Raw genomic sequence first — 18,812 nt, 5'->3', positions numbered from 1 at the left:
TTTATATACATAAAATTAATTTTAGTCTAATATAAATAATAGAATCTTCTATCGAAAATTCAAATGATCCTTAAAATCATATCTAATTCCAAAAGGAGTTATGAACTTTGAAATATGAGAGTGCATTTATAAGTAATTTTAAATTTTAATTCCAATTTAGAACACTGACTTCATGATAATTAGAGATTACACATTATAATATCAAATATATTTAAAAATATACCAAAATTATTTTTGTAATCACAATTAAAAAATACAGCAATTCATCTCATATAGAGTAATGTTAATCCTAAATTATGAAATCTTTTATATATATTTGAAGGCTACAATAATTTTCTTGTCCATTACCTAATTATACCTTTTTTTTAATTGTTTAGAATTGCTGCCCTCTTTATTTCTTAAAGACTTTTAATAATAAAATCACAATTATTTCTAACTCTATAGCTATATCGATTATTGATTATTATTAGTTCGATACAAGTTACCATTAAGATTATGCATAAGCCTTCTTTGTTAAATATCACTAATGGACTATGTGGTAAATGAAATTTAATAGGGTATTCCAAAAATTATTAACTAATTTGCACCTAAAAATTAAGTTTCACTAAATTTAATATGATATACTTAGCTTATACAATAGGCTTAAATCTTAATACATGAATGTCCTCTTTAACGTGGATTTAGCTAACATCAACACAGTCTCTAACTTTGAAATACCGAAGGTGGTAAATAGAGTCGTAAATAATTTTCTTTCTTAATTAGAGGTTCAGATTTGAGTTCCCTTAAATATGAAGTAATCTTTATTATAGAGTGTTTTAATTTACTCCTCAATATAAGATTTTTCGACGCGAATATAAATATAAGTAGGTATCAAACAATAGATGAAAAACAAATATAAAAAAAATTTAGAAAATGTTGCTCGTAATCAATAGAGTGATAAGTAGTTTTCATTTCTTAATTAGAAGTATTTCAAATTTAAATTTCACAAACTCAAATTTTATCGAAGTCCGATACAAATATCGTAAAATCACGGAGCATCATCTACTAAAGTTGTAGTTGGTGCACCAACCATAACCAAAATGTTTGCCACTACTTTTCCTAGAACTTTTTGTTTCTATGCGTCTCCATTTATTCAAAACCCAACATTTTTTACCTCTACAAAATCTTTATACACTTTTAACAAGTTCAAATTCAACTACAAAAAGGGATTGAATCATCTTCAAGATTCCATTTTTTGTCATTTCAATTCTAGTCAAGGTATGTTACTGTACAATTTGAATACACCCAATTTGTTAATTTGTTCTTTTCTTATTTAGTTTATAATCTGTGAATTAGATTTATCTAGAAAGTGAAATCAAGATTTAATTTTTTTTTGTTGCTATAATCCTTTGAGAATATTATGAAGAGAGGGCACCAAAAGTGTCGTCGATAAAGTGGTTTGAGAATCATGATGTTTCAGGTTCAAATTCCGAGACAAAAACACTAGTTAATTTCTTTTTATTTGTCAATTTTGGTGGACGGAGTTACTTGGTACTTGTTGTTGTGGGGGAGGTGACAACTTGCAAGTGTTCTGTGAAATTAGTTGAGGTATTCGTAAACTGGTAAAATAAAGAGGAAGAGATTTTTGTTAAGAAGGGGTGAGGGTGTTAATTTAAGTTTAACTCATTAGATTCAGTAATATATTAATTCACATAATATCTTGAATGATTGAGAAGAAGAAAAAGTTATCACACAATCGCTTGAAAAAATCTTTTTTTTGTGTTTTAGCATATTTAAAAAAGGGCACTACGGTGCACTAAAGCTCCCGCTATGTGTAGGGTCTGGGAAGAGCCCGACCACAAAGGCCTATTGTACACAATCTGACCTTGCATTTTCTGGTAGAGATTGTTTCCAAAGCTTGACCCGTGATCTCTTGGTTACATGGAAGCAACATGGTGATTTTGCATAGAAATAGTCGAATTGATCAGTTCGTTTCGTCCACTGAATTGAGGGGAATGGTTATACATCATGCAATTACATTGATTGAGTCAAGGATTTTTACTAAGGGGATGAGATTCAGAATATGAAAATCAAACATACGAAGATACTTTGACCTTATATATACACGGTAGTTTTTAACGAAGGAGTTTTGGATGAATCCCTTGTGGTACCGTAGCTCCACAATGCAAACGAGGTCAACTAGTTTAACATTGTGGCGCAGTTGATTAATTGATTGATTCACCACAATGTAGTATTAGAATTATGAGAAGAAGGGGGATTAGAGTGGGAATGTAGCCCGTTGTTTTGTGGATGAGAGAATGAAATGACTCTTGGCAGTGACAGAACTAGGATTTTGAGTTTATAGGTATATATATGTTAAGTGAACTTTTAAATACATATACACGATTTGAGCCAAAGTTACTGAATTCTGCAGAACCCGTAGATAGGTTCAGGTTAGCCAAATAAGTCGAAACCAGACACCGACCATAAAACCAACCAAACAAAAGTGAATTGACCTGTAAGCATTTGGTTCCGATGTATCTTGTTTAGTTCATTTGCCTTTTAGTTGTGTATTCCACATTCATTTCTTCATATCATCAGCTTGCATCTTTCTTTTTTCTTCTTTATCGTCATGTAACAGCTGAAATCTCCCTGTAAGCAAATTCTTTCTAAAAATTTTATCGTTTTTTTTTAAACTAAGCCATCAGTATATATCCTAGGTTGCGCTATGTCATGTACGTATTCCTATAATATTGTAAGAGTCATGTCTATCTTATGTTCAGGTATGCTCGGGAAAGTTTTAGTTGTCTTGTTGATTGCAGGTCTGGCATGGGCATTCCCAGCCCTCCAACCTCCACCTCCCAGAATCTGTGGTTCTCCGAATGGTCCAACAGTTACCGGACCTAGAATCAAACTTAGGGATGGAAGATATCTGGCTTATAAGGAGCATGGTGTACCCAAAGAAATGGCCAAATATAAGGTCGTATATGCACATAGCTTTAGTGCTACCAAATATGATTCAGCTGTTGCACCCTTGGTATGTCATCAACTCTTTGTCAAAATTGTTCTTATGCATCCTTTTTGAGTATAATTGAACTGAGATTATCACGGGTTCTTCATGTTTCTTTCAGGAAACACTTGAAGAATTAGGGGCGTATGTTGTCTCTTTTGATAGACCTGGTTATGGGGAAAGCGATCCACATCCAAAACGAACCATACAAACTACAGCTTTGGATATGGAAGAGCTTGCTGATCAACTCGGACTTGGCCCAAAATTTTATGTTATGGGGTATTCCATGGGTGGTCATTCCGTTTGGGGTTGCCTCAAGTACATCCCTAATTGGTATGCACTTAAATGACTTCGCATGAATGATATGTTTCGTGAGATATTGTCCTTAACATTCAACTGACATGTCATCATTATCGTAACTTGTCACACAACAGCAACAAGACTTGAGTTATTCCTGTATTCTCTGTTTTTGATTGTTTGTTACATCTTGTTTTGGTTCTAATAGGTTAGCTGGAGCAGCTCTAGTTGCTCCTGTTGTCAATTACTGGTGGCCTAGTTTTCCTGCTAATTTATCCACAGAAGGATACAATCTACAGCTACCACAGGACCAATGGGCACTTCGAGTTGCACATTATGCGCCTTGGCTAGTCTACTGGTGGAACACTCAGAAGTGGTTCCCCTGCAATAGTGTTATATCTGGAAAACCGAAAATGTCTCCCCAAGATTTAGAAGTCGTTTCGAGATCTGCTAAGCATCTAAGCAAAAGGCCAAAGCTTAAGGTAATTGGTTTACTACCTGAATTTGGACAATTTACTGTTACTTCATGATCCCTTGCATGTGTTTGATCCTTGTAATAAATTTACTGGGAGAATTTGTAGTGGCTCGGAATTTATTCCCGGCTCAAAGTGAAAATTTCGAATGACCACAAGGGGTGAAAAAACCATACAAGTTACAATATTTTTTTAAATATATTTGCTTGCCTATGACCACTAGCAGTGTGTTGTCCTGCTGTCTGTTCATATTAGTAGTCGTAGTATTGTTCCTGTAGACTGTAGTTTCTTGTCCTTTGATTTCTGTTACTATATGTTGTTCCTTGTACCTCGATTATCGTATTGTTTTAATGTAGTTTCTGTCCTGTTACTATCTGTTGTTGTTATCATCTGCTGTTTCTTTTACTTCTGTTACTTCTTTTTCGCGACCTCTTTGGACTGTTTTTCCTTGAGTCGAGGGTAGGGGTAAGGTCTGCATACACTCTATCCTTCCTAGACTCTACTGGATATGTTGTTGCCTATGATCTGTGGTATTAAGTAACATTTTTTCTTGAGGTTTTTGTTATGCTCTTGATAAAGAGCTTTTTCGAGTGGAAGTTTAAACGTATTCTGCTATTAGGGAAACGAACAATACAGGCAAAGAAGTCAAAAGCGTTATAGCGTATGTGAATACTAAAAGTAACACACAACTAAGAGTTCTGTTCATATGCTTGTTGCTTAATTTATATGATGAGGCATTGTTGTCTCAAATGTTGCTCTTTTCATCTATAGGAATATGCTGTACAACAAGGAGTATTCGAGTCTCTCCATCGTGACATGATGGTGGGGTTCGGAAAGTGGGATTTTGATCCTATGGATCTTAAGAACCCTTTCCCTAGTGGCGAGGGCTCGGTCCACTTGTGGCATGGTGACGAAGACTGGATTGTACCTGTTACATTACAACGTTACGTTGCAGAAAGGCTTTCGTGGATACAGTACCATGAAATGCCCAATGTTGGACATCTAGTTATGCTTGATCCAGCCATGAATGAGGTTATCTGGAAGACATTTTTGACAGGAAGACAAAGAACAAATAGTGTGCATTCTTAAAGAGGAAAACTAATATTTCCTTGTAAGCAAAATCTTTCTAAATAGTTCTTTATTTAATTCCCAACTATACATTCCAATATTGTTGTAAGAAAGGGAAAAAAGACGAATATACCCCTGAACTGTCGTAAATGGTACGCGCATATCCTTCGTCATACTTTTGGGATATTAGTGCCTTTGCCGTCCAAAAACTAGAGCATATATGCCCTGAACTCTAACGGAAGACTAAATAGGAACACGTGGTGTAATTTTATCCGTCGATAAATATCGGATCGGTGGATAAAATTATGACAGGTATATGTCCATGCCCGTTAGTATAAAAAGGTATATATATTCTATTTTTTTAACGACAGGGGGGCATCAATGTCCCAAAAATATGACGGAGCGTATTTGCATACCATTTACGATAGTTTGGAGGTATATTTATCTTTTTTTCCCTTGTAAAGTATCATGTATGTCTTGTAAGAATACCAAACTCCTAAAAAATATGCACAATATTTTATAAGGATTATTGTCCGTCTCTTTATTTCGTCTTATAAAAAACAAATGATAATATTACGTTAAAAGTACGTGATTTTTGTTATTTATCCTTTCTAATTTAGTACTAGGCTTTTGTTTGCGATAAAGCTAAGGTCAAATTTGTGACGTGCGTTTAATTCATTAAAAATATTACAAAGTACAATAAAATCTATGTAACTCAATATTATACTATATAAACTTTAAATAAAGTACATATATTGTAATAATACACTTCTAATTACTTATCAAACATTAGCAATTAAATTAAAACACCAATTCTTTAATTATAATAATTTGTCATTTTTTTAATTATTAAAGATTTGTACTTTGTTGTCAATTTTTTTTCTTCCCTCTAATACATGTTTAGAAGGTGTAGGACAAAGGAAGTGGTGGGAGACGACCACTAGAAGGGTAGGTGGGTGTAATTTTTTATTAAAAAAATAATTAAATTTATAACATATAAAAATTAATTACACGCCAAGTATGTGAAAATTCTTTTTTTCTTTATTTTTCATCGAGACTATATCACTTTCAATTCTTCTTTTTTTGTCAACCACCATCATTATCATGATTTATTCTTTTCGCCACCTATCACTATCAAACTCATAAAATTGTCATCACTGCCGAATCCAAAAATTAATTAATAACTAAAATATCTTTAACAAAATCAAAAGAAACATATCTAGATAAAATATAATTATTTACTAACAAATCTATGAATATTAATCTAATTATGGATATAAAAAAAAAGGTTATTCTTCGAAATTGTAATAAAAATAGGAAAAAAAAAGTACTGACACACACCTATTTTTAATTTTTGTTTTATCTTTTTGTCATGTCGGTAAAAAAAAATTAAACTTTTAAATAGTACAGATACATAAAAGAGTACTATATGATAATTTAAGTGTGTAACTGATTTTTCGAAATAATTTTTAAAAAAATTATGTTTTATTCCTTTTAAATATAAAAGTTCAAACATAAAACAAAATGGTAATGATAATGGGAGCTACTACTTTTCATACAAAATTTGTTTTTTCCTCTTTGTCTCCATTTATTGAGAAGGTAGTTCACCCACCATTGTTGACCTCTGCAAAATCTTTATATAGTTCTAACAAATTTAATCAAACACCTATCTTCTCCATCATTAAAGCTCAACATTTCAATATTATCCCAACAAAGCCATTTAATCATCTTCAAGATTCCATTTTTTTGCATTCCAGTTCTAGTAAAGGTATGTTACTGTACAATTTGAATACACCCAAATTGTTATCTTGTTTAGTTTATAAATCTATTTCATTTGAGAAGATTATGAAGAGGAGGGCACCAATGGTGGCCTAGTGGTTAATAAATTAGGTTAAAGAATCACAATGTATCAGGTTCAAATCTCGAGAAAAAAACACTTGTTAATTTCTTTTCATTTGTTTTAATTTTAGTGCACAGAGTTACGGTTGTTCATTTTTGAATTGACATACCTATTAAGAAAACAATAATTGATATAGTGAGTTTATCATTTTTATAACTATTGTTTATGAAGTAGATGAATTAAAAATTTAAGATTTTCAAAAGGTTTTATCTTTTTTAATGTAATTAATTGACGGTATAATAGGTAAATTTTTTTTTTATCCTTTCTTGACTTGTTAAAATGAACAAGTAGTTAGGGACAACTAAAAAAAGAAAATTGGACAAATAATTAGGGACGGAGGGAGTACCTGTTATTGGTAGAGAGGTGATTAGTATTACTAATCTCTTAGTTCCTTTCTATAAATAGTTGGACCATAATACTTATCATTCATAAAATCAATGGATAAATTACCATATTCTTCCTATTATACCCTTGATAGATAGTTAATTAGTCTTGAAAATATATATTTTCATCAACCTAGAAAAACTAATAAGTAATTAATATTCATTAGAGTACTTCATTCATTGATTTTGAAAATAAAAATAAAAAAGTTAAATAGTCATCCAAATGCATTTTCATTCATATTCATCATTTATTAAAAAGTTGACTTAACAAAATAATAAATAAGGGTAGAAGGGTAAAGTTACATAATTTCTTAATGCAAGTGCAATCTAAAAATGCGACAAGTAAAAGAAACGGAGAGAGGGAATTAGTGGAGGTGAGTTTCTTTCATTTACTGAGTTGAGGGGAATGGTTGTAGAAGATTCATGCAACTACATTGATTGAGCCAATGAGTTTTACTAAAGGGGTTCAAAATATGAAAAATCAAACATACGAAGATACGTTAACCTTATGTATACACTTAATTTTTTTGTAAAGAAGGAGGTTTGGATGAACCCTTGAGGTACCGTAGTATTAGAATTATGAGAAAGAGGAGGATTAGAGCGGGAATGTAGCCAGTTTTTGCGTGGCTGAGAGAACGAAATGTCTCTTGGTAGAGACAGAACTAGGTTTCGAGTTTATAGGTTCAGGATTCTAAAAAAGATCACAGCTTTATAGGTTCTTGTTTATTAAGTGTATTTTTGAGTCAAAGTTACTGAGTTCTGTAGAACCCGTAGATAGGTTTTAAGTTCCCCCCAAACACACATTGGCCTTTAGATAAGCAAAGGTTATCATACATTCATTTCTAAAATGTTAAATTTGTTTACCTTGTTGTGTATTCCACGTTCATTTCTTCATATAACAGCTAAAAAATGTTCTTTTTTCTCAACTAAGCAATCAGTATATATCTTAGGTTGCACTATGTCATCTACGTATTCCAATAATATCGTAAGAGTTGTGTCTACGTTGTGTTCAGGTATGCTCGGGAAAGTTTTAGTTGTCTTTTTGGTTTCAGGTCTAGCATGGGCGTTCCCAGCCCTCCTACCTCCACCTCCCAGAATCTGTGGCTCTTCTGATGGTCCAACAGTTACCGGATCTAGAATCAAACTTAGGGACGGAAGACATTTGGCTTACAAGGAGCATGGTGTACCCAAAGAAACGGCCAAATATAAGGTCATATATGCACATAGCTTTGGTTCTACCAGATATGAGTCAGCTATTGCATCCTTGGTGTGTCATCGACTCTTTGTCAAACTTGGTACTTCTGCATCCGTTTTGAGTATAATTGAACTGAGACTAATGTTTCTTTCAGGAAACACTCGAAGAATTAGGGGCGTATGTTGTCTCTTTTGATAGACCTGGTTATGGGGAAAGCGATCCTCATCCAAAACGAACCATACAAACTACAGCTTTGGATATGGAAGAGCTTGCTGATCAACTCGGACTTGGCCCAAAATTTTATGTTATGGGGTTCTCCATGGGTGGTCATTCCGTTTGGGGTTGCCTCAAGTACATCCCTAATCGGTATGTCTAGAAATCACTTTTCATGAGCGATACGCTTCATGACATGTCATAGATTCCAATAGACCCTCGGCTCAAGTAAAGCAGAATAAAAAAAATAAGTAGAACAAACACATGCTAAAAACAATTAAAATAGAAAAAGTAGCACCAACAAAATGTATGATAACTGAAGCAAAGGAAACAACAAGTAACACTAGAATCGAAGAATAAGAATAATATTGATAGAGGCCCCAAGACAATACTCGACTACTTACTAACCTTCTATTATTCGTGTATTCTCTGTTTTTGATTGTTTGTTACATCTTGTTTTGGTTCTAATAGGTTGGCTGGAGCAGCTCTAGTTGCTCCCGTTGTCAATTACTGGTGGCCTAGCTTTCCTGCTAATTTATCCACAGAAGGATACAATCTACAGCTACCACAGGATCAATGGGCACTTCGAGTTGCACATTATGCGCCTTGGCTAGTCTACTGGTGGAACACTCAGAAGTGGTTCCCATACAATAGTGTTTTATCTGGAAAACTCAAAATGTCTCCTCCAGATTTAGAAGTTGTTTCCAGATCTGCTAACCATGCAAACGAAACGCAAAAACTAAAGGTAATTGGTTTCCTATCTGAATTTGGCAATTGACTGTTATATTACTCGCTTCTATGTGTTTGATCCTTGTAATAAATTTGCTGGGAGAATTTGTAGTTGCTTGGAATTTTCTTCCAACTCATAGTATATTGGAGTTCTATTCTTGCTCGTGTTAAATGTTCCACGTTGGTTGGGGAACAGACGGGTGGTCTCCTTATATGGAATTGGGCAATTCTCCTCTCATCAACTAGCTTTTGGGATTGAGTTAGACCCTGATACCATATTTTTACATGGTATCAGTGTCAAACTCATCCCAGTTTGTTGTTCATCGATGTTGGGCCCCCAATCCCAGTTTGTTGTTCATCGATGTTGGGCCCCCATCTGTAAGTGTTCATGCTCTAGTTTTTGTTGTTCCCTGATGTTGGCCCCCATCTGTAAGTCCCACATCAGTATAGGGATGGGAAATTGATCTCGTTATATGGAATTTACCTCATGAGCTAGCCTTTGAGGTTGCGTTAGGTCCAAGTGTCATATCCTTACGGTTAGAATGACCACTAGGAGTGAAAAAACCATACTAACTACATTTTTTTTTGAGATAAGGGTCTATAGGAAACAACATTTCTACCTCGAGATAAGGGTAAGGTCTACATACAATCTCTACCCTTCCCAGACCCCACTTAGTATGTTGTTGCCTATGATCTGGAAGTTAAAAGTGTAATCGCGGAATTGATCACTAAAAGTAACACACAACTAAGAACTACGTTCATACATTATTGTTTATGTGATGAGGCATTGTTGGCTCAAAAGTTTCTGTTTCTTTCATCTGTAGGAATATGCTGTAAAGCAAGGAGTATTCGAGTCCCTTCACCGTGACATGATGGTAGGTTTTGGGAAATGGGATTTTGATCCTATGGATCTTAACAACCTTTTCCCAAATGGTTCAGTCCACTTATGGCATGGTGATGAAGACTGGGTTGTACCTGTTATATTACAGCGTTACGTCATAGAAAAACTTCCATGGATAAACTACCATGAAATACCAAATGTTGGACATCTAGTTATGCATGATCCAGCCATGAAGGAGGCTATCTGGAAGACATTTTTGACAGTAGAGAAAGAACAAATAGTGTATTCTTAAACAGGAAAACTGAAATTTACCTGTAAGCAAAATCTTTCTAAAATGTTCTGTTTTGATTCCCAACTACACATTTTAATCTTATTGTAAGAATTATGTCCATCTTGAATTATCCACACTAGTTGAATTTAAATGATCTTTTGACACACAAAAAAAAACAAAAAAGAGGAAATTTTGAGGACTTTTATTGCATTGCTCAAAGATGAGAGTACACAACTAAGCTAAGCTACAAGCAAAAGCTTTGAGTTTAAATTTTATCCAAACATAAAAAAAGAGAGTTTAAAATGGCATCCTCATCTCTCAAGGCAAAGAGGGTGCAATACTTGGATCTCGTGGAGTTGTGTCGATTACTTAAACATTAGCACAAGTTAAAAAAAAAATTGCTCTTTTACTTGGGCAAACCAGTTTCAAGGCAGAGGAGAGCCTGACTTTCGTCAGGTAGCAAAACTGGACCTCTGCCAGGTCTTGTGCAGATGAAGTAGCTTATTTCACCTTTGCATTTCTGAGCCGGAACCTTGTCCTTAATTTCAGGTGGAGGTGGTAATGCTTCAATGTCGTTTAAATCCTTTATCCCAGCATCCTTCAGAATTGACTTATCGCCTATGACATAGCTGGAGAGAAAGGTAAAAGAAGAATAAGGAGCAGTGAAGATGGTTAATGGTTGCATATTGATAGCACAAGGTCCAGAATGCATATCATGGCGGGGTGTGTTTGTATGTAGAATGTTTCCATCAAACAAGTCATTTTCTGGTGTTTGGTTTCGTTCACAATTATATCTACTCTTAACTTTATAACACTGCTTTAGCAAGCACTTGACACATAATCAATCTTTACTACTAAAAAAATCGTCAAAACATTATCAGTCGGGTTGATAATAATATTATCCATCTTTAGTAAAAGTTCTAGTTTGGAAAATATTTACCACCCTCAAACCACACACTGGGAAACATTTCCTCGGAATATTTTCTAAAGAATAAGTCACTTTCCAGAAAACATTTTCTCGAACATGACTTCCCGCATAGTTATACTAGAACTTTGAATCTTTTATATGAAAGATGTACCTGTCTAGATCGGTATCTGAATTTGGAGGGAAGTGGAAAAGAAGCCTCTGAAGCATAAGTGTGGCAGCTTTTCTGTTACGCGCAATTAGAACAGCATTTGGCCCAGCATCGAAGGTGTATGCAACCTGGAAATATTCTAATTAGTAAAAGTGGAATATGCATTTATTCACGCTACATTTCAACTACTTTTGAAGTCAAGCTTGCACAATCAGATCATGAGAAGCAAAATGTGAGCTGAGATATTCGTTGGCAACAAGGCTAATTATAGTGTTCAAAAAGGTACAAGTCCGAAGTTGCTTGTTATAGTGTCGAGATACCGTGCAGTTGATGTCATGTCACTAATGTCAAAATTTCAATGTTTGGGTGCATCATGAAGTTGGCAAAATCTTCAGCACAGAAAGGTGCATGAAGTATATGGGAGAGAGGTATGTCATGAAAGAAGCACTCACTGCCCATTACAAATATAAAAGCAGATTTCCCCTGAAGGAGTGATATTATTCTGTTCAAAATAATTTGTGTGACCAATTTAACCTGCAGAACTTTGATATTTCAAAAGATTGAAAATCTTGGTGACCCGTTTTATTACTTTAGTAAAAGGAAGAACCATATCATGCAATTATCTAATAGGACAATAGCAGGATAACATTTAAACCTGTGGAGTTCCTTCTGCACGGTTCCATTTCTCGACACAGCTAATTACCCTGAAAAGTTAACACACCGTCAAGACTTTCTTGTTTCTCCCACTTTCAGTATAAGAGATCATCAAGTTCAGAACTTATCTATGTTACAACACAACTCAAGATACAGCCTGAAGTTAAGACAACTTGCCTATGAGATGTGTCATTCATGTAGAATATAGGAGGGCTAGTGTCCATGCAGACTGCATGAAATTGATTGCTGTCAGAACAAGTCAGTTGAGCAAAAGTTGGAAAATCGCGATTTTGTATAGCTTCTTCCATCTGAATAATGCGTTTTGGTACTACTTCCTGAAAATACAACGCAAAATGATGAGTCAAAACTTCTCATACAGTGTTTACCAATGGAGCAGAGATTAAATTAACAGAGCTAACGAAAATAAGCTGAAATTTTCGAGAATATTGATTGAAGATGTGTCAACTACAAAATCCTAATATAGAGAGTACAAAGACAATACCTTTGCTCTGTGGTCTATAAGTGCACTGGTTACAACAGTCTCGCGCATTCCTGAGGTGCTACTTGTTTCCTTCTGCCGTGAGCTAACCTGAAGTACAGCACATAACAAAAGAGTTAAACAGAAAAAAAATCAGGAGGCACAAGTTGATAAATTAGTGTCGTAATCAAACTGATAGCATGATCATTTACACAGGCATCTTATTTAAGAAGATGATGCAAGTAAAGTTTAGAATCCGAATTATGGAGTTGAAAACAGAAAAGACACTCAAAAAACTGATCCGGTGATAAACATTTGCATAATGTACTTGACTAAACTTCATTGATTCATAGTCGAGAACTATGAGTTACTGAAAGTAGCTTAAAGTTACTTTTTTGGGGATCTAGGAAGCAGTAGCAATAGATAACCATTCGAAAAGAGAGAACTAAGATATGCAGAACAAATAAATGAACACAAATAAATGGCATTGTTAAAGTTAAGAAATTAGTTAGCAAGAAACAAAAGCAGAATACTCTTTTTCTCTTCCAACTTCCCAGCATAGCAGTATGACTCGAAGAAACTTGGATTTCTAGAAAAAGGAGTTCCCCAAGATCTAAAAGTTGAATGAGGGGTTCAGTATAAAAATGAAATAGAAACCAAGTTCTTCTCTACAACCTTATCCCCAGAAAAATGTTCTCCTTTAAGTCTGAAGGACTGCAGTTCCAATGGGATAGATTCAGTTTCTGTTCCACTTATTATTATTATTACCAAAAACCACTGATGCACAAAAGTAATGAAATCACAAGTATCATGTTTGGAGAAAGAAGTAGATGGGACAAGTAGAAGAATAACATGAAGACAGATTCTCGAATCTGGATAGGAGAAACAGACATAAACACAGATTCTTTCTTTCTTCTCAATGCCTAACAATCACATGAATAGACAAGCTTTCCAGAAAAGGTGAATAGCAACCACATCTGGATGGGAAGTACATACCACTGCAATGATGATAACAAGCTCATCCCAGTGTTTCTCGTCTGCGAGTGGAACAGCTATACTATCGCTACCATCTTCCTCCTTCACACATCACAACAGGAATTAGACCACACTGAAAAGATAGAGAGCATGTTGAGACAAGCTACAACACAAGAATGTCGGAGCTCAACATACCTTTCCCATGACCCACTTGACAAATCCTCCAAACAAGCTTCGACAAGCACTTCCCGAACCTTGCCTGTGTGGGAATAAGTGAAGTGTGTCAGTTTCTTATTTTTCATAGCTATTGAATGAGCAGATGAAAAGAGAAAGTAAGATCAAGAAGGATTAGTTTGATATGCTATTACCTCGATCTAATTTTAGTCTTCTAGACACAACATATAGAAAAATAAGACCAGCTAACGAAATTATTCACGACTGTTATGAATTTACCTTGCTATGGCAGAAAGTCTCCCATTGTCCTCTTGCACATTCATTAACTTCGCAAGGGAAAAGACTGCATATCGGAGACATAAGTTGTACTCATCTCAAAATTTTCAGAAGGAATAATAATGGATAAAATAGAGATTCCCACAAGAAAGAAACATTCACTTGGAGAAAAGCATTTTCAAAATTACTCTGAAGATGATTCTTCAGAAGGGCTGACATAATACACAGTTCATAAATTTCGTAATGACAGTTTATTATCCTTACAGACAAGGGTCAAAGAAGATAACATATTTAAAAGTTGGCAACATCAATTAGAATCCAACAAAACTCAAAACCAAGAATAAATGCACTAGTTTATCAGCAAGTACAGTCTTCAAATAGCCACTCATATAAAAGTTACAGAACATAATTTCCTGAAAAATAAGTTGCAAAAAAAGGAAAATAATTATAAAGAAGTTTTGATTTATTTGTGATTTGCATCAAGTGCAACTTGTGGTACTCCAGTTACTTTTCAGGATTCATTCAAGATTCACCGATATCCTTAGATCTTTGATATTAGAATATCAATGAAATAAAAAAAAGGAGTGACTTTCAGAATACAAGAAAGAGAACGGTTAATCATACCGAGGCAGGCAAAACCAGCAGCTGAGGAAGCCAGACCAGCAGCAGTTGGAAAATTATTGTAAGAATCAATATGCACATGCAAGTTCTGCCAATCATTTTTACTGATCTTGATACCCTTCTTCTCATCCTCGTAATCATTAGCACGAGCTCGAATTTCTCTTAGACAATTTTGGTATCTGGCTCCATCAAGGGATATTTCCTACACAACGAGCAAAACAATGTAAAAATGTCAAGACAAAGCAACAAAAAACTGCAGCATACAAATCTTTCTCATTGCTTGAAATGGAGGGAAAGGGGAAAATATAATGAGCTCAGCTTTCGAAGACTGCAAAAATGTGAATTATACATTTCCTGCACAACTATTTTAACCAATTTCTGTAGCAAAACCAGAGAAGATAATCATAGACACGATCCATCATTAAACAAGAAATGCATCCTAAAGAAGAACAAATAAACTAAAAATTACAGAAAGTATCAAGAGTTCATATGATTCATCATCTTCACGTGTACCTCCTTGATTCCACTACATGCAGTCATACACAGCCAAAAGACATAAAACAGTTAATATATTAATAAGAAAGCAGCCTATGATCTTGTAGATAACAATTGAAAGCAGAAGCTAGACAAACATTACACTCTTAAAGAACTGAGTCTTCCCAATAACTGAGCTTCAGGATGTTTTAAGTTAATCAATCCACATAAATTCTATAAATTTAAATTAAGAAAATGAGAAATTTTTACTCTTCAAGAACTGAGCTGCCAAAATATCTTGTTTTAATAAACAGACCCACATAAAATTACAAGAACAAATAGTCATCAATTATTTTGCGAAATAATTAGAATGAGAAATTTTTACTCTTCAAGAACTTAACTTTCTAAACATCTGAGCTGTCAATACAGCCTTCTTTCCCATAAACCAACCCACATAAATTACAGAACAAATGCATATCAGCAATTTCAGTAAAATCACACTGATAAAATGAGAAAGTCAAGAACTGAACATTTCAAAAGGAGTCTTCTTTCACATAATCCACCCACATTTAATTACAAAAGAACAACATATAGTCATCATTCTATTATCAAATACACAAAGAAAATTAGTCCTCCACTTTTCACTCATCAAGAACAGAACTTTCTCAACATCTCAGCTGCCAAGCCAGTTTCCTATCACATAAATCAATGGTTAATCTTAGTAGCTTAGATAATTAGCTAAGAACTTTCAAAGTGTTAATGAGGATTCAAATCCCCACCTTATAATCCTCACCTACCCCCAACTATTATTTTTTAAAAAGTACGCATCAGTAGGGGAACTACGGAATGTTAGTAGCTCAATCGGTTAGCTAAGAACTTTCACCTTATTAGTGAAGCTTCAATTCCCACCTTGTAATCCTCACCTACCCTTTTAAGAATGTACAAAATCATATTGTTGTAGGGAATCACGAGTCTTAATAGCTCAGTCGATTGACAACCTAAAACTTTTACTTTGTTGGCGAGGTTTCGATTCCCACCTTGTAATCCCCTCCCCCATTTCCCGTTCCCCTACCCCATCACATAAATCAACCAAACAAATTAAACTAAGAATTTTTATTTTTTTTAAAAAAAGCTACCTTTTTGTTTAACCACATGCGATCTTGTTGGAAAGAAGGGCTAACAGCAACAGTCGTTGTGGTACAAAGATGAGCAGGATCAAGGGTAACACTAATACTATCATTAATAGCTAGAATAAGATTTTCATCCCTTTTTCCCCAATATTTAATCACTGCTATGTTTGTTGGTGTTTGAGCAGTCACCATAAGAATCCATTTCTTTGATTGTTCTGCTGCCATGGCGAAAAAAAATTGAGGGCGTTAATTCCCAAGAATCGAATTTGGGGATTTAGATCTACAAAAATGGGAATGTGGGTTGGTGTTAAATTTGTATTTAGTAGAGTTATTTATACTACATGTGAAAAAGCATGGCTGCTAATATAGTGAGTGAGGAACAACCTCCATTGTTGAATAAGAAACAAGTTTGTTTTATTGTTTATTTCTCGTTGGCAATACACTTATACCTTGTTTGGATGGTCCTATATTTAAATTTATCGTTACGTAATAACGAAAAATCTCATTTTATCGAACATTAATTTGATGTGATAAAAAAATTTGATATAATTACATTACTTATTTGTCACTCGAATTATTGATATGTAATATTAACTATAATAATGTATAACAAAGTGTAATATTATAATTTATTTAAATATTATATTTATTGAAATAAATATTATCGTAAAACATTATCGAATAAAATGTTTTAAAAGGATATATGTATTCTCTTTTTTGTTTTGGAGTAAAGAAAGTGACTCAATTGTGGAGTGCCTACAATCATTAGCAAAGTGTCCAACAAAAGTAGGAGAAAAAATGGACTAGTTTCGAATATTTATAATAAAGTAATTAGTTTACGATAAATATAGTTATATTTTATTTACGTAAAAAATGGCCAAAACTATAACATAACTATACGATATAACTTGTTAAAAGTTTTAGGAAGTATATATTGACCACATAACTTAATATACGAGTTATGTATTGACTATACATTATGATACACTCAAAAAATTAGATATAATTTAATTATACATGAAAAGACCAGTTATTATACATGATAAAAATCACCTCTAAACATGCATAAAAATTTAGAATATAAAATTATCTCGATATTTCGAATCTCTTAACATATAATTTACTCGAAATGATTCACATTTTTATTACGTCAAATTTATTTATTTATTTTTAAAAAAAAGGAGAAAGTTTATATTGGTTAAATTAACTAAATTCTTGGAAAAGTACATAAGCTACAACGTTTTATTAATGTTTTGTCATTTTATTAGTCAACCATGCACACTTATAAGTAGCTTTCACTAATAGCCATTTTCGAGTTAGACACTTATTTTTTCATTTGTCTATATTTTAAATATTGCAAATTTCTTGTAAATGTTATTATATCGTTATCAATTATTATTATGTATGATGCGTATGAAAGAATAGTATGTTAAAAATTAAATATTGAAATGAGATGCTTTATTAATATATTATCAGATCAAAATTATGATATCAATATCGTAGAATTCAAGTTTCATATCTTATAATTAATCACGATAAAATATGAGATTGCATTTTCTATTTAAAAGAATTATCTCCAAGATATTACTTATATTAATTTAATAAACAATAATAGTTCGTAGAAGATTGTCGTGATGACCATTTTATTTTAATAATAATAAAATAGTACATTGGTCCATATGCCTATTTTTTTTATGGAAAATTTAGAGTTTCACTTCTTATATGATATTTACATAGTATAATTTCTAAATGATATTATAAAAGTTTATATTATTTTCTAGAAAAAAAAATATTCTCTAGAAAGCATGTTAAATTGTTGTTTTTGTTGGATATCCTTATTAAAGCAAAATAATTATTAATTAATAGTAAGTTGAAAATATTAAAAGTATTTTGCTCTTAAGATAATTAAAAAATAAAACTTTGGATACGAAAAAAACTATACTTAAATAACAATTTAAAATGTATTTTTCTAATTGAATGAGCAAATTTGAGTTATTAGTAATAGTATTAACAAAAACAAAAATGAGAAAAAAATGAAAAATCTAAAATTTATTCCAATTTTTGTTGCTACACAGTACACATTGGTCTTTGAGCTTTGCTTTTTAATTGATAAAAAATTATCGTTTTATTATTATTTAAATTAGCCAAGATAGAGATTTGGCCTAGGCAGAAACAAAACAAAATACAGAATAATATAGTCTAAATATTTTTTTAAAAAAAACTGTATTTCATAAGAATTAAAAAATTAAAAATCCTTAAGATCAAAATGCAATGTATTGGACTTAGGGATTGCTTATATATATAGGTATTTATAAGTCAAAATAATTTGTAAATATTTTTGTAGCATTTATATAATAAAAATAAAAATAATTTTAATACTGTTTTTAAAACTAAAATAATAAGTTAAAAATTCTAATTTATAAACCAAAAGAATTTATCCAAACGTGGTCTTAAATTGATGGATGGCCGAATGCCATTGCACCAACTTTTTCTCACATGTGGCAATATATTTGTTAAAATCACACTCTTGAGGTCAAATTATGACAGCTATTAACTCCCTCCGATTATTGTATTTTTTTATCGGAAAATTTATTT

At 33.0% G+C, this 18,812-nt stretch overlaps 2 protein-coding genes across 3 annotated transcripts; one reads left to right on the top strand and one right to left on the bottom strand.

The window, feature by feature from the left end:
* The first annotated feature begins 847 nt into the window (after positions 1 to 847).
* On the top strand, positions 848 to 10,513 carry LOC107003000. 2 transcript variants are annotated; one of them, XM_015201224.2, is made up of 9 exons: positions 1,036 to 1,257; positions 2,763 to 3,016; positions 3,111 to 3,322; positions 3,495 to 3,768; positions 4,531 to 4,743; positions 8,225 to 8,405; positions 8,479 to 8,671; positions 8,990 to 9,263; positions 10,072 to 10,513. In XM_015201224.2, the coding sequence occupies exons 1-9, from the start codon at positions 1,080 to 1,082 to the stop codon at positions 10,378 to 10,380; spliced, it is 2,088 nt and encodes a 695-aa protein (XP_015056710.2). In that variant the 5' UTR covers positions 1,036 to 1,079; the 3' UTR covers positions 10,381 to 10,513. The 2 variants fall into 2 exon arrangements, with proteins under 2 accessions (XP_015056711.1, XP_015056710.2); XM_015201225.2 differs by lacking the exons at positions 8,225 to 8,405; positions 8,479 to 8,671; positions 8,990 to 9,263; positions 10,072 to 10,513 and having other exon boundaries at positions 848 to 1,257; positions 2,802 to 3,016; positions 4,531 to 5,350.
* Positions 10,514 to 10,539: 26 nt separating this feature from the next.
* LOC107004563 (diphosphomevalonate decarboxylase MVD2, peroxisomal-like) lies at positions 10,540 to 16,658 on the bottom strand. The gene is made up of 10 exons (XM_015202807.2): positions 16,224 to 16,658; positions 14,617 to 14,815; positions 13,996 to 14,059; positions 13,738 to 13,801; positions 13,564 to 13,644; positions 12,592 to 12,678; positions 12,267 to 12,424; positions 12,091 to 12,139; positions 11,439 to 11,563; positions 10,540 to 10,988 (listed from the first exon to the last, which is right to left on the bottom strand). The coding sequence occupies exons 1-10, from the start codon at positions 16,440 to 16,442 to the stop codon at positions 10,766 to 10,768; spliced, it is 1,269 nt and encodes a 422-aa protein (XP_015058293.1). The 5' UTR covers positions 16,443 to 16,658; the 3' UTR covers positions 10,540 to 10,765.
* Between the last annotated feature and the right edge of the window lie 2,154 nt (positions 16,659 to 18,812).

This window comes from Solanum pennellii, chromosome 11 (assembly GCF_001406875.1).
Source record: "Solanum pennellii chromosome 11, SPENNV200".
Classification (NCBI taxonomy): Eukaryota; Viridiplantae; Streptophyta; class Magnoliopsida; order Solanales; family Solanaceae; genus Solanum; species Solanum pennellii.
Note: the sequence above shows the minus strand (reverse complement) of the source record. Positions and strands in the feature narration are given on the sequence as shown.

What these genes read in the sequence shown, in the direction of transcription:
- LOC107003000 (XM_015201224.2), top strand. Translation starts at nt 1,080, where the DNA reads ATGTTTGCCACTACTTTTCCTAGAACTTTTTGTTTCTATGCGTCTCCA. An exon ending in TCATTTCAATTCTAGTCAAG is followed by an intron (nt 1,258 to 2,762) that starts GTATGTTACTGT and finishes TCTTATGTTCAG; the next exon opens with GTATGCTCGGGAAAGTTTTA. An exon ending in ATTCAGCTGTTGCACCCTTG is followed by an intron (nt 3,017 to 3,110) that starts GTATGTCATCAA and finishes TGTTTCTTTCAG; the next exon opens with GAAACACTTGAAGAATTAGG.
- LOC107004563 (XM_015202807.2), bottom strand. Translation starts at nt 16,442, where the DNA reads ATGGCAGCAGAACAATCAAAGAAATGGATTCTTATGGTGACTGCTCAA. An exon ending in TTGTTATCATCATTGCAGTG is followed by an intron (nt 12,679 to 13,563) that starts GTATGTACTTCC and finishes GCTGTACTTCAG; the next exon opens with GTTAGCTCACGGCAGAAGGA. An exon ending in ATGAATGACACATCTCATAG is followed by an intron (nt 12,140 to 12,266) that starts GCAAGTTGTCTT and finishes TTAACTTTTCAG; the next exon opens with GGTAATTAGCTGTGTCGAGA.